The sequence below is a fragment of the Jaculus jaculus genome, chromosome 4 (assembly GCF_020740685.1).
Source record: "Jaculus jaculus isolate mJacJac1 chromosome 4, mJacJac1.mat.Y.cur, whole genome shotgun sequence".
Lineage (NCBI taxonomy): Eukaryota > Metazoa > Chordata > Mammalia > Rodentia > Dipodidae > Jaculus > Jaculus jaculus.
In genome coordinates, this window is record NC_059105.1 from 158,110,034 (window position 1) to 158,122,760 (window position 12,727).

At 40.5% G+C, this 12,727-nt stretch overlaps 1 protein-coding gene across 1 annotated transcript in view; it reads left to right on the forward strand.

Annotated features, from left to right (window-relative positions):
* Ccdc14 (coiled-coil domain containing 14) overlaps positions 1 to 12,727 on the forward strand; it is a 39,811-nt gene that overhangs the window by 9,643 nt on the left and 17,441 nt on the right. The window contains exons 4-9 of the mRNA XM_045146651.1: positions 169 to 238; positions 330 to 452; positions 8,590 to 8,820; positions 8,929 to 9,023; positions 10,398 to 10,914; positions 11,764 to 11,905. Coding sequence (XP_045002586.1) covers positions 169 to 238; positions 330 to 452; positions 8,590 to 8,820; positions 8,929 to 9,023; positions 10,398 to 10,914; positions 11,764 to 11,905 — 1,178 coding nt within the window. The remainder of the gene's footprint in view (positions 1 to 168; positions 239 to 329; positions 453 to 8,589; positions 8,821 to 8,928; positions 9,024 to 10,397; positions 10,915 to 11,763; positions 11,906 to 12,727) is intronic.

The following is a 12,727-nucleotide window of genomic DNA, read 5'->3' on the forward strand; positions in this document are numbered from 1 at the left end:
ATAAGTATGTCTGGCACCAAGAAAGTGTGACGGGTTTATGTTATGTCATGTTTTCTACCAATAATAAATTCCTTATGAAGAAATGTATTTAAAGCTACAAACTATACTTCATCTTCCACACTGCAAGTTTTACATACAAATATATTATAAGTGACTTTCTAATTACAGAGTGAAACTGCACACGGACTTGACGGCTGTGCTTCTTTGCTGCGGGATATTTTGAGAAATGAAGATTCAGGTTTTAGCTTTTCAACTTCTTTGCTCATTACCTTTTCTTAATGAAGTAGTTCTTTGAAATGCTAACAAAATTTTGTCTTCATTATTAATAGGTTCAGAAATACCATTTTCAGAAAATAGATATAAGTCCAGACCTTTAGCAGGCAAAAACTGTGGATCTAAAAAGAAAGGACATGAAAAACATATTGCTCCATCTATAGTTCGAAAGGAAATACGTAAGCATTTTTTTCCTCTTATGTATTTAAAGATAATTCTTAATTCTGCAGGTTTACCTATGTTATGAGGATTATACTGTTGAAACAGTGAATATATTTTTGTTCAGGTATATATATATGTGTGTGTGTGCTGTGTGTCGTTCACTAGTCAGCTTCTCTGTGCTAAGTAGTCATTTGGCTTGTCATTTCCTAAGAAAAGTGGGAAGAAGGACTGGATTTGCAGGTCAAAGGTTAAACATGGCATGACATGTAGAAGGTATATATAGTCATCTTTGTTTACCTGCCCCTTTTTTTTTTTAATTTTAATTTTAATTTATTTGAGAGCAACAGGCAGAGAGAGAAGAGGGAGATACAGAGAGAGAATGGGCATGCCAGGGCCTCCAGCCACTGCAAACGAACTCCAGATGCATGCGCCCCCTTGTGCATCTGGCTAACGTAGGTCCTGGGGAATCGAACCTTGAACTGGGGTCCTTATGCTTCACAGGCAAGCGCTTAACCACTAAGTCATCTCTCCAGCCCTTTTTTTTGGGTTTTTAGAGGTAGGGTCTCACTGTAGTCCAGGCTGACGTGGAATTCACTATGTAGTCTCAGGGTGGCCTCGAACTCACGGCAATCCTCCTACCTCCACCTCCCGAGTACTGGGATTAAAGGCATGCGCCACCACACCCGGCTCATAATAATTATTTTATATGTATATATCATGAACTAATGTTATACTTCATAGCCAGGATATAGGACACTAAAGGTAAAATTCCATACTGGATAGGTAAAGAAAGCCTGCTAGTGATTGACTTTGAATACAGCCAATATTTTATGTCCTCATAACTTTGCTGACTTACTTAAGTGTAGTAATTCAGCAAACAGTTTAAAATAAGCATGTGGGCTGGAGAGATGGCTTAGTGGTTAAGTGCTTGCCTGTGAAGCCTAAGGACCCCAGTTCGAGGCTCGATTCTCCAGGGCCCACGTTAGCCAGATGCACAAGGGGGCGCACATGTCTGGAGTTCATTTCCAGTGGCTGGAAGCCCTGGTGCATCCATTCTCTCTCTCTCTCTCTCTCTCTCTGTATGTTGCTCTCAAATAAATAAATAAAAATAAAAAATTTAAAAATTAAAAATAAATAAGCTTTTTTTTTTTTTTTTTTTTTTTTTGGTTTTTTGAGGTAGGGTCTCACTCTGGCTCAGGCTGACCTGGAATTCACTATGTAGTCTCAGGATGGCCTTGAACTCTCTGTGATCCTCCTACCTCTGCCTCCCGAGTGCGCCACCACGCCCGGCTTTTTATTTTTTGGAAAAATAAGCATGTTTTGAGTATGTTATCTCTTCTACTAGGGTTGAAAAAGTCACAGGAGGAATTAATTTGTTCACGTGGGTGCTGGGTATTTAAGCTCAGGTCCTCATGCATGCAGCTCCAGCACTTGACTGACAGCCACCTCCCCAGCCCAGAATTATTTTTAAAACTAACACGTAATTGTACACATTTATGGAGTACCTTGTGATGTGTCAGCACACGTACACATTGTATACTAACCAAGTCAGAGTACAGAGGAAATTCCAAGTGTGCTCAGCTAGTTCAGGTGGGCCAGAAATGCCAGCACTTTAGCGCATGCTTATATTTAGCATGAGGAGTGAAGTTTAGAAAATCCAAGGCGATAGCCCTGACTATTAAGAGATCAAGATGCAAAAGGGCTGAGAACATAATGGAAGAAGGACTGAATCAGCCTTCCTCTCCCTTGATGACCAGCACATTTAGCCCCCCATTATGTTGACCTACAGTGTTCAGGAGGGTAAGTACTAGTCACATGTGGCTACTGAGCACTTAAAATAAGACTAGTGCAACCAGTTTTTAATGTCACTAATTTTATTTTTTTATTTTATTTTATTTATTTATTTATTTTGGTTTTCCGAGGTAGGGTCTCACCATATCCCAGGCTGACCTGGAATTCACTCTGTAGTCTCAGGGTGGCCTCGAACTCACAGCAATCCTCCTACCTCTGCCTCCCGAGTGCTGGCATTAAAGGCATGCACCACCACGCCCGGCTTTTGTCACTAATTTTAATTTAATAAATTTGAAAGCTTACATTTGATGTAATTACCAAACTTTTAACATGTTTGGAATAACTTTTGGCATATGAGTCTGCTTTTTCAACTATAAATTTTATTCAGTGTAAATATAGATCAGGTATTTCTGATGAAAACTCGGCATCTGATTTGAGATGTGTTTTGTGGAAAATATATGCTGGATATAGACCATTTAATACAAAAAAAAAATAAATCTCTTTATCGAATGTTGAAATGTTAGTATGTTGGCCACATTTATTTACTTATTTTTGTGGTGCCAGGGATCAAACCCAGGGCCTTGCACATGTCAGACAGGTGCCCCACCTTTGAGCTATAGCCTCAGCCCTGGATGCACTTATTTCAATAAAATATCAAGAGTATATGTGTATGTGTTTATATATGTGTATGTATATGTCCTTTTCACTTTTTATTTATTTTGGGCTATTTGAGGTAAGGTCTTGTTCTAGCCTGGGCTGACCTGGAATTTACTCTGTAGTTTCAGGGTGACCTTGAACTCATGGTGATCCTCCTACTTCTGCCTGGCCTCCCTCCCCCACCACACCCAAGCTCCTTTTCACTCTTGTTTGTTTTGTTTTGTGTTGTTTTGCTTTTTCATGGTACTATCTTGTTCTAGCCCACTTGCCCAGACTGACCTGGAATTCACTATGTATTCTCAGCGAGGCCTAAGAGGCCTCAAACTCAGGCGATCCTCCTATCTCTGCCTCCCAAGTGCCGCGATTAAAGTTGTGTGCCACCACAGCCTGGTTCCCTTTCACATTTTAATGTGGCTACTTGAAATTTAAAATCACATGTATGACTTATAATTTCTGTCTTACAATATCAGTTTTAATCAAGGTCTATTTACTATAGTTAGTTTTGTTTTATAAGCAATATTAGTTCATTTATTTTGTAAATAAAGCTTTTAAAATTTATTGTTATTATTTATTTATTTGAGAGAGAAAGAGGCAGATATATAGAGAGAGAACAGGCACACCAGGGCCATGGCCACTGCAAATGAACTCCAGACACATGTACCACCTTGTGCATCTGGCCTACTTGGGTCCTAAGGAACTGAACCTGGGTTCTTTGACTTTGTAGGCAAGTGCTATATCTTTCCAGCTCTGTAAACAAGGTTTTATTGCAATAGAATGTAGTTAATTTATTCATGTATTTTCACTAGGTAGTCTCAGGCTGCCCTTCAATGCTCAGCTATCCTTCTACCTCAGCCTCCTGAATGCTGGGATTAAAGGCGTGCGCCACCATGCCCGGCTCTTCATGTATTTTCTGTGACTGCTTTTGTGCTTCAGTGGTAAAGTTGAGTAGTTGTGACAAAAACTGTTTGGCTCACTAAGCCTAAAATAAATATTTTCTCTGGCATTATAAGAAAAAGTGTTTTTAGTTTTCTGAGGTAGGGTCTCACTCTAGCTCAGGCTGACCTGGAATTCACTCTGTAGTCTCTGGGTGGCCTCAAACTCATGGCAATCCTCCTACCTCAGCCTCCCGAGTTCTGGGAATAAATTCATGCGCCACCACATCAGACTCAATTGTTCTTTTAATTATCATTTTTATTAAGTAGAAACTTTGTATGGACTTATCATATGTTGGTGCCATCATCTCCCCGCCCCCATTCTGCTGAGGCACTCCTCAGGGGGATTGCTGGTATTCACCATGGGGTTGTGGGTTTTGAGTTGTGAGAGCAGCGCTCAGTCATTGTGGGGTGGAGGGTATTTAAAAATATTTGATTATTTTCAGCAGAGAGAGAAGAAATGAGAATGGATGCACTGAGGAATCTTGCCATTGTGAATGAACTCCAGATGCATGTGCCATTCTGGTTTCTGTGGGTACTGGGCACTCAAACCCAGGTCATTAGTCTTTGCACACAAGTACCTTAACTCCTGAGCCAGGTCTCCAGACCTCAGTTGTGGTTTCTTTTGTTTAACATTGGGGATAAGGGGAAGACCAGAGGTCAACTTAATAGTTAACAAGTTATAACATATAGTTTTAAAACAATTATTTTATTTATTTATTTGGTTTTCCGTGGTAGGGTCTCACTCTAGCCCAGGCTGACTTGGAATTCACTATGGAGTCTCAGGGTGGCTTCGAACTCTTGGCAATTCTCCTACCTCTGCCTCCTGAGTGCTGGGATTAAAGGCGTGCGCCACCATGCCCAGCAGAAAAAGTGTTCTTAATTCATTGTTCAGAGGCCTATTTATGGGACCCCAGTTGAAAGGAAAGGCCCTATTTCTCCAGTATGCATGGCACTTTTCCACAAAGAAACCTCATTGGGAATATATGTGCCTGACAATGCGTATCATGTTACTAGTTTCTGTCAGTCACTTCCGAAAGGAACTGGATATGGTGTCTGATGCTTGGTAGTTTCAGCTTTTTGGGAGACTGAGGCAGGATGACCAGTGAGAACTCCCCCCCCCCCAAAAAAAACAAGCTCATATTCAGAAGGAATGACCTACTCCATAGGACAATCTTCTTTAGGGTTGCATTATAATAAGTTAGTTCTTATTGACTTATTGATTCCTAAGGTAAATGCCTTCCAAGAGAAAACTCTTTGATTTTGACTCAACTATTTATGTTTTCTTAGTGTACTAAATTGTAGCTTTGTCCAGAAAGGAAATCATTTGCATCTATATGAGTGGGAAGTTGGCTTTGTTAATCAACAGAAGGTTTTGCTCGATCATTATAGTGTTCAGCAATATTCAAAAACTATACCTAGCACTTCTCTCTTCAGTCTCTTCCTAAGTGAAATAATCAAGGGAACCTGTTATAGCACACTAAGTAGGATCCATGTATCATTTCAATTTTAACACTATCTTGATAATTTTTGCTAACTATCTCTTAAGGCACAACCTGCTTGTGTGCTTCCTCTCAGGAATCTACTTAATCATGAATGTCTGTGGAGTTAAGTGAGCCCATTTTGATGCATTCTTTGAGTAATGAGGCTGAGAGGCAGTTCCAGAAATTTGCTGAATGCTGGGTAATGTAGTGAATGTCTCTAATAGTAATGTTCAGGAGGCTAAGGCAGGAGAATTGGAGGTTTAAAGCCAGCCTAGGCAACATAACATCAAGTTTGAGTTTAGTCTGAAATGCATAGTGAGTCCCTATCTCAAAGTAAAGGGGGGTTGGAGAAAGGGCCTAGTGGTCAAGCGCTTGCCTGTGAAGCCTAAGGACCCTGGTTCGAGGTTCAATTCCCCAGGACCCAAGTTAGCCAGATGCACAAGGGGGTGCACATGTCTGGAGTTCATTTGCAGTGGCTGGAAGCTCTGGTGCGCCCATTCTCTCTTTCTCTCTCTGCCTCCTTCTCTCTGCCTGTTGCTCTCAAATAAATAAATAAAAATAAATCATAAAAAAAAAAAAAGGCTGGAGAAATGGCTTAGCAGTTAGGCACTTGCCTGTGAAGCCTAAGGACGCTGGTTCAAGGCTCGGTTCCCCAGGACCCACAGAAGCTAGGTGCACAAGGTGGTGCATGCCTCTGGAGTTCGTTTGCAGTAGCTAGAGGCCCTGGTATGCCCATTTTCTCTCTCTCTCTCTATCTGTCTGTCACTCTCAAATAAATAAATAAAAATAAATGAAAAAAAAAAAAGGACTGGAGAAATGGTTCACCATTTAAAGGTGCTTGCTCACAAAGCCTGACTGGGTTCAATTCTCCAGTATACACATAAAGCTAGATGCACAAAGTGCATCCAGACATGTTGAGTTCATTTGCAGCCCCACTAGGCCCTAGCAAACCCAATCTCATTCTTTCTCTCCACTTGCAAATAAATTAAAGAAAAAAAAAATTTAAGAGCTGGAGAGTGGCTCAGTGGGTAAAGAGCTTTCTGTGCATGTGTGAGGACCAAGGCTCAGATTCCCAGCACCATGGAAATTCTGTATAGGCTTGGTGGCCTGTCTGTAATCTCAGCACTTGGGGAGCAAAGATAGGCTCCTCTGGACAAGGTGGCTGGCTGAAGTAACAGTGCCTGGATTCTACTGAGAGAGATACCTTGGTAAAGTAAGGTGGAGAGCAAAGACACCTAATGTCAACCTCTGACCTCCATATACACAAAAGTACATGCACACGTACACGTGTACCCATACACATGTGGACATATACACATACCGCATACACATGCAAAAAAAGGCAACTATGTCAAACTTAATGTGATTCTGACAGTAAAATTTTTTTTTTGTTTTGGTTTTGTTTTTGAAAAAAAAAATTTTCACAATGCTACCCCAGTCTAGCCTTGAACTCACAATTCCCAAGTATCTGTAACTGTAGGCTTAAGTCATTATACCTGACTAAAAGTTTGTTTTTTTAATCTACTTATTAAGTTAATAATTGTGTTGAATGACTTCATGAGTCACTTTTCAATAATTCATAGAGATTTTGTTTGATCTACAGTGGTGCTATGTTCTCTTTTGGTTTTTTGAGGTAGGGTCTCATTCTAGCCCAGGCTGACCTGGAATTCACTCAGTAGTCTCAGGGTGTCCTCAAACATAATGATCTTCCTACCTCTGCCTCCTGAGTGCTGGGATTAAAGGCATGTGCCACCACGCCTGGCTCTTATGCTCTTTATAAACTCAGCAAAGATTGCCCATATTGTTATGTTAAGTTGCTTTTTTCATGTGTTTTGTGACAACAAGAAAAAAATAATGTGGAAGGCCGGGCGTGGTGGCGCACGCCTTTAATCCCAGCACTGGGGAGGCAGAGGTAGGAGGATTGCCATGAGTTCAAGGCCACCCTGAGATGACAGAGTTAATTCCAGGTCAGCCTGGACCAGCGTGAGACCCTACCTCGAAAAACCAAAAATAAATAAATAAATAAATAAATAAATAAATAAATAATGTGGAAATTGATATCAAGGAATAGGATTATTGCTGTGTAAACCTGGTTATATGGTTCATAGGCCTTTGGAGCAGTTTTGCAGTATGACTGGAAGAATTTTGAGCTGTGGGCTGTATAGAAGCTTTAGAATGGTGTAAACAGCTCAACAAGCTAGTGTACAAGAGTGAGAAAGACCACAGTGCTGAGAGAAATGCAGTCAGTAGGCCCAGCCCACGCAGGGTTAGACAGGGTTAAGAACTCTGGGAGCTGGTCTAGAGGTCATTTATGTTACATCCCAGCAAATAAAAATCTGCATTCTACCTGTGTCCTGAAAATCTGAGTAAGGCTGAATTCAAAAGTAATGGACTTACATGTTTGGCCGAAGAAATTTCAAGACAGCATCACATCTAGGCATTTATTGAGGTTGATAAAATACGGAGTTTGGTGAGGAAAGGAGTGTGACCTAGCATGCAGATGTAGACAAGGCCCTTTGCAGAGAAAGCAGCTGCAATTGAGATGAGTGACATTAAAGAGAAACTTGCTGATCTTCACCTGGAAAGTAGGAAAGGTGCCCTAAGGGCAAAACTATGGAAGGCTCCAGCTTATGAAAATACAAGTGAGCTGAGCACCAGCATTCATCTCTCAGGCTGGCTTTGAACTCATAACAATCTTCCTACCTCTGCCTCCCAAGTGCTGAGATTAAAGGCATATGCCATCATGCCAAGCTAAACTTTTATTTATTTTATTTGCAAGGAGAGAGAGAGAGAGAGAATGGGTATGCCAGGACCTCTTATCACTGCAAATGAATTCCAGTCACATGTGCCACTTTGTGTATCTGGCTTTACATGGGTACTGAGAAATCAAAACCAGGCCATCAGGTTTTGCAAGAAAGCACCTTTAACTACTGAGCCATCTCTCTAGCCTCTTAAATATATTTTGTTTGCCTACTTTTCTTACTGATTGATCTAAAAAATCTTTTTTCCTGTCAAAGCATAGAATTGTATTTTGTCCTTTCTATTACATCTCCCCCTAATAGCATGAACTGCACAAGGGGCCCAGTAAGAGAAAGATTGCTTTCTTTTTAAAATAAAGAGGTATGGCTTTATATCGGTTGTTGTTGTTTGTTTGTTTGAGGTAGGATCTTGCTCTAGGCCAGGCTGACCAGTTGAACAACATCTGAAGATCCTTTTTGCAAACCCTAAGATACAGTAAAGGTTTCTGAACAATCATGTTTAAGAATTGCATTTTTCTTTTTCCACATTAGTCTCTTCAAATAAGAAACAGATTCCTAATGAAGCGTCTTCTGGGAGTGAAAGAGACACAGCAGACTTAGCACAAAATTGTTCATTGCAAGATTATAGGTTGTACTCACCAATGATATACCAAGCCCTCTGTGAGCACGTGCAAACTCAAATGTCACTGATGAATAACTTGCCTGCAAAGAATGACCCTCATGGAGTTCCTGCTGTCCCTTGCCATAGTATGCCTGGCTCTGGTTAGTACACAGATTTTTAAAGACTGGCTTGACTGTCAACTGTGATTAAATTGCTTTGTTACTGTATAGAAGTGTGACACGTGGGTGATTGTTTTCTACTTCTTTTAGAATCTCAGGCAACATCGTGCCCTGGTCATGGCTCTTGCACCTCTGGCCCGATCCACGCAACCCAGCCGCAGTCCTGCTCCCCAGTGGTTTGTTGTGTGGGTATAGTTGGCGTGTGTTCCCCCCCCCCAACAGTGATGCTTTGCTTAGAGACACTGTCGTCTTAGGACTGGAGTATTGCATTTTTCCACATCTGAATGCACTAGGGTATAAAGACCAATTTTTTTTTTTTTTTTTTTTAACTAGAAAAGCTTTATTAAGGACAGTCGTGAAAGAAAAGAGAAGAATCAGGAGGAAAAAGACTGACCATGCCCACCACAGTTAATACCCTAGTATGGTGGGCTTTCCACTCATTTAATCTCTGTGTAGCTTTTGGTTTCTGTTTGTTAAGCTTACTTCTTTTTAGAATAAGCTGTAGTTTTACTGCTTTATATGCTGCTTTTTTCATTTAATATGCTATTATAAATATATTTCTCTTAATTTTTGCCTTTTTTTTTTTGTCTTTCGAGGTAGGGTTTCACTCTATCCCAGGCTGTGTCATCTCAGGGTGGCCTCAAACTCATGGCAGTCCTCCTACCTCTGCCTCCCAAGTGCTGGGATTAAAGGCGTGCACCACCACACCCCACTTTTAATATTTACCTTTTATGGAAGAGTAGCTATGTTTTATGACCATTTTTCTCTTAAATCAAGAAAAAATTAACTTTGAGCCATATTGTATACATATATATTGTGCAGTAACTATGCCCCTATGGTTAGATATGCAAGTAACAGTTTTTTACTTCATTACTATAATATAGATGTATGTGTGTATATATATGTATGTCTTTTGTAGTATAAAGGATTTGGCCCAGAGACTTACACATGCTAGGCAAGCACATTATTATTACTACTTTCCTAGCCCAACAGATTATTGCAAAAGCTTTTTTTTTAAATTTATTTTGTGAGAAAGAGGCATGTCAGGGCCTTCAGCCACTCTGTGAATGAACTCCAGATGTGTGTGCCCCCTTGTGCATATGTGTGACATTGCACGCTTGCATCCCTGTGCTTGCATAGGAGCTGGAGATTTGAACATGAGTTCTTAGGCTTTGCATGCAAGTGCCTTAACCACTAAGCCATCTGTCCAGCCCATGCAGCAGCTTTTTGTATGATGAGCAGTTTCCCAAAGTGGAAATGTTTTCAGTCCAAAAGTAGACTAAATCTTAATGCCTTTAAAGCATGCATGATATTTATAAACAATCTATTTTAGCTATATCCTTATAGTGTTACCATATTGCTAAGTACTTAAGCTTTTTAAAAAGCTAGTTTTTATTGTACAGAGGAGAGCCCCAGCTTAGTTTTAAGCTGGAAATATCACAAAGTTGGCTTCTAATATTAGAAAGTTATTTTCTGATATTACTGATTTGAGTTTGTGACAGTCTATAAATGAGTATTCATACTTTTTTTTTTTTTCCTCCTCTCTGGTTTTGCTTTAGGAAGTACAGACAAATGGTGATAACCAGCTTGGATCACAAGGTCAAACAACTTCTGCAAACTATCCTTCTGCTCCCAGGAATGCATTCAGTATCCATCCTGGAGTTCCCTGTAGCTCACCCCACACTGGCAGAGCTGCTATTCCAACATGGCAGCAGCTGAGTCTTGCTAATTGGATTCTACCACAACAAAGAGTCCCTAAAGAAGCAGACCTTCTGAAGTGTTTGCAAACACATATGTCTCTGCTTCAATCTCATGGAAAAGAAATTTTCCCGGACAGTCAGACACACCAGAGACCCACTCAATCACACCCAGCCTTCTTGGCCACTAATGAAGAAAAGTGTGCCAAAGAACAAATTGGAGAGGCCACAAATGAAGGAAAGTATTCAAACATACATGTTCAAGATGCAAAAATAGCCAAGGATGTACAGAAGGCAAAAAATGTGAACTACGCTGCTGACAAAGTTAGAACTGTAAAGTATTTGTTGGGAGAGCTCAAGGCCCTGGTAACAGAACAAGGTAGATGAGTACTTTATATTTTCTGTAACATGCTGCTGTGCTAAATAGCAGTGTCTTGTTGTTCAGCTCTCATTCAAATTGACAATAATTGACATGGGGTTTGTGTTATTTTCCATGTAGCCGTGTCACGAGCTAGTAAGGAAATGAGCTCTGCCTGTTGTATTCTTACTTTTGGGGGACATGTGTGAGAGTTGGGTATGCCTTTGGGCTCATGTGGAGGCCAGAGGTTGACAGGTGTCTTCCTCAAGGGCTCTCCCTTTGTTTACTGAAGCAGGTCTCTCACTTGAACCCAGAGCTTGCTGGCTTAATCTAGCCAGTTTTCCCTGGGGATCTCCTATCTCTGCCTCCCAAGTGCTGGGATTGCAAACAGGCCACCACACCCACTGGCAGTTACATGGGCACTGGGGATACCAACTCTGCCACTCAAGTATGTGCTTTATCTCCTGAGATATTTCCCAAGCCTGTGTTTGTTGTTTTTTTAAAAAAATATTTTATTTTTATTTACTTATTTGAGAGAGAGAGAGATACAGAAATAGGCAGGTAGACAGAGAGAATGGGTGCACCAGGGCTTCCAGCCACTGCAAACGAACTCCAGACGCGTGCGCCCCCCTGTGCACCTGGCTAACGTGGGTCCTGGAGAATCGAGCCTCGAACCAGGGTCCTTAGGCATTGCAGGCAAGCGCTTAACCGCTAAGCCATCTCTCCAGCCCTCTTCTCTTATTTAAGATCAATCTTTAGTTTATTTAATTTCTTTAGAACTATCTGAGTAAGCCAGTGTAGACAGCAGGGAAAAAGAAAATGGGATTTGTATTAGAAATCACTTTAAAATGTTGATTTTATGCCTTATAGAGGATTCAGAAACTCAGAGATTGGTAACAGAATTGGAATCATGTATATCTGGGCTTCTAGAAGTAAATGGACACACAAATATTCAAGTTGAAATAGCACTGGCCATGCAGCCATTGAGAAATGAAAATGCTCATTTACGAAGGTAAGACTTGCTCTTTGAATATTTTTGTTCATAGGCCAAGGTATTCTGCAGCCAGATGTCAGGTGAGATATCCGGGACTGCATAAGAAAAACAGATTTGCAATCTTGCCATATTTCTGCCTTGTTCTCATTTTCCAAAGATGTCTAGTATTCTCTAACACTTCCTTTACTTTGCCACCTGTTTTACCTGTATTGTTACTTAGTTGGTAGTGTATACACAGGAAAGTAATGTAAAAGTGCTAACATGGGTCGCTTTAGTTTCTTTTTCATCTGTGACTCAGGATCCAGGATTGCCTTCACTTTAAGATATGACTCAATATGTGACATACCTATGATAAAGATAGAATTGCTGTGTTTACCTTCGAATAATACTGACTTAAGTCCTCATAATTTGATTTTTAAGCATACCAGAACTTAGTGTCAAAATATTATCTTAACATTGTCACCATGGAAATTTCAATGGTTCTTATTTCTGTTGCTTGAAACACTTGTTTTAAAACTTAAAACTACATGTTTTTATTTGTATTTATTTATTTTGTTTTTTTGAGGTAGGGTCTCACTGTAGCCCAGGCTGACCTGGAATTCACTATGGAGTCTCAGGGTGGCCTCGAACTCACGGCAAACCTCCTATGTCTGCCTCCAGAGCGCTGATATTAAAGGCGTGTGCCACCACACCCAGCTAAAACTATATGTTTTCCTGAAGTTTATTGCCATCTTGTGGCTTAAAGAAAAATAGCGAGGAACATTTTCTATGGCATCTTGGTATTGGGGGAATTTTAAACTGCATAGTTCTTAGGTGATACTCTAAACTCAGTTGTCCAGT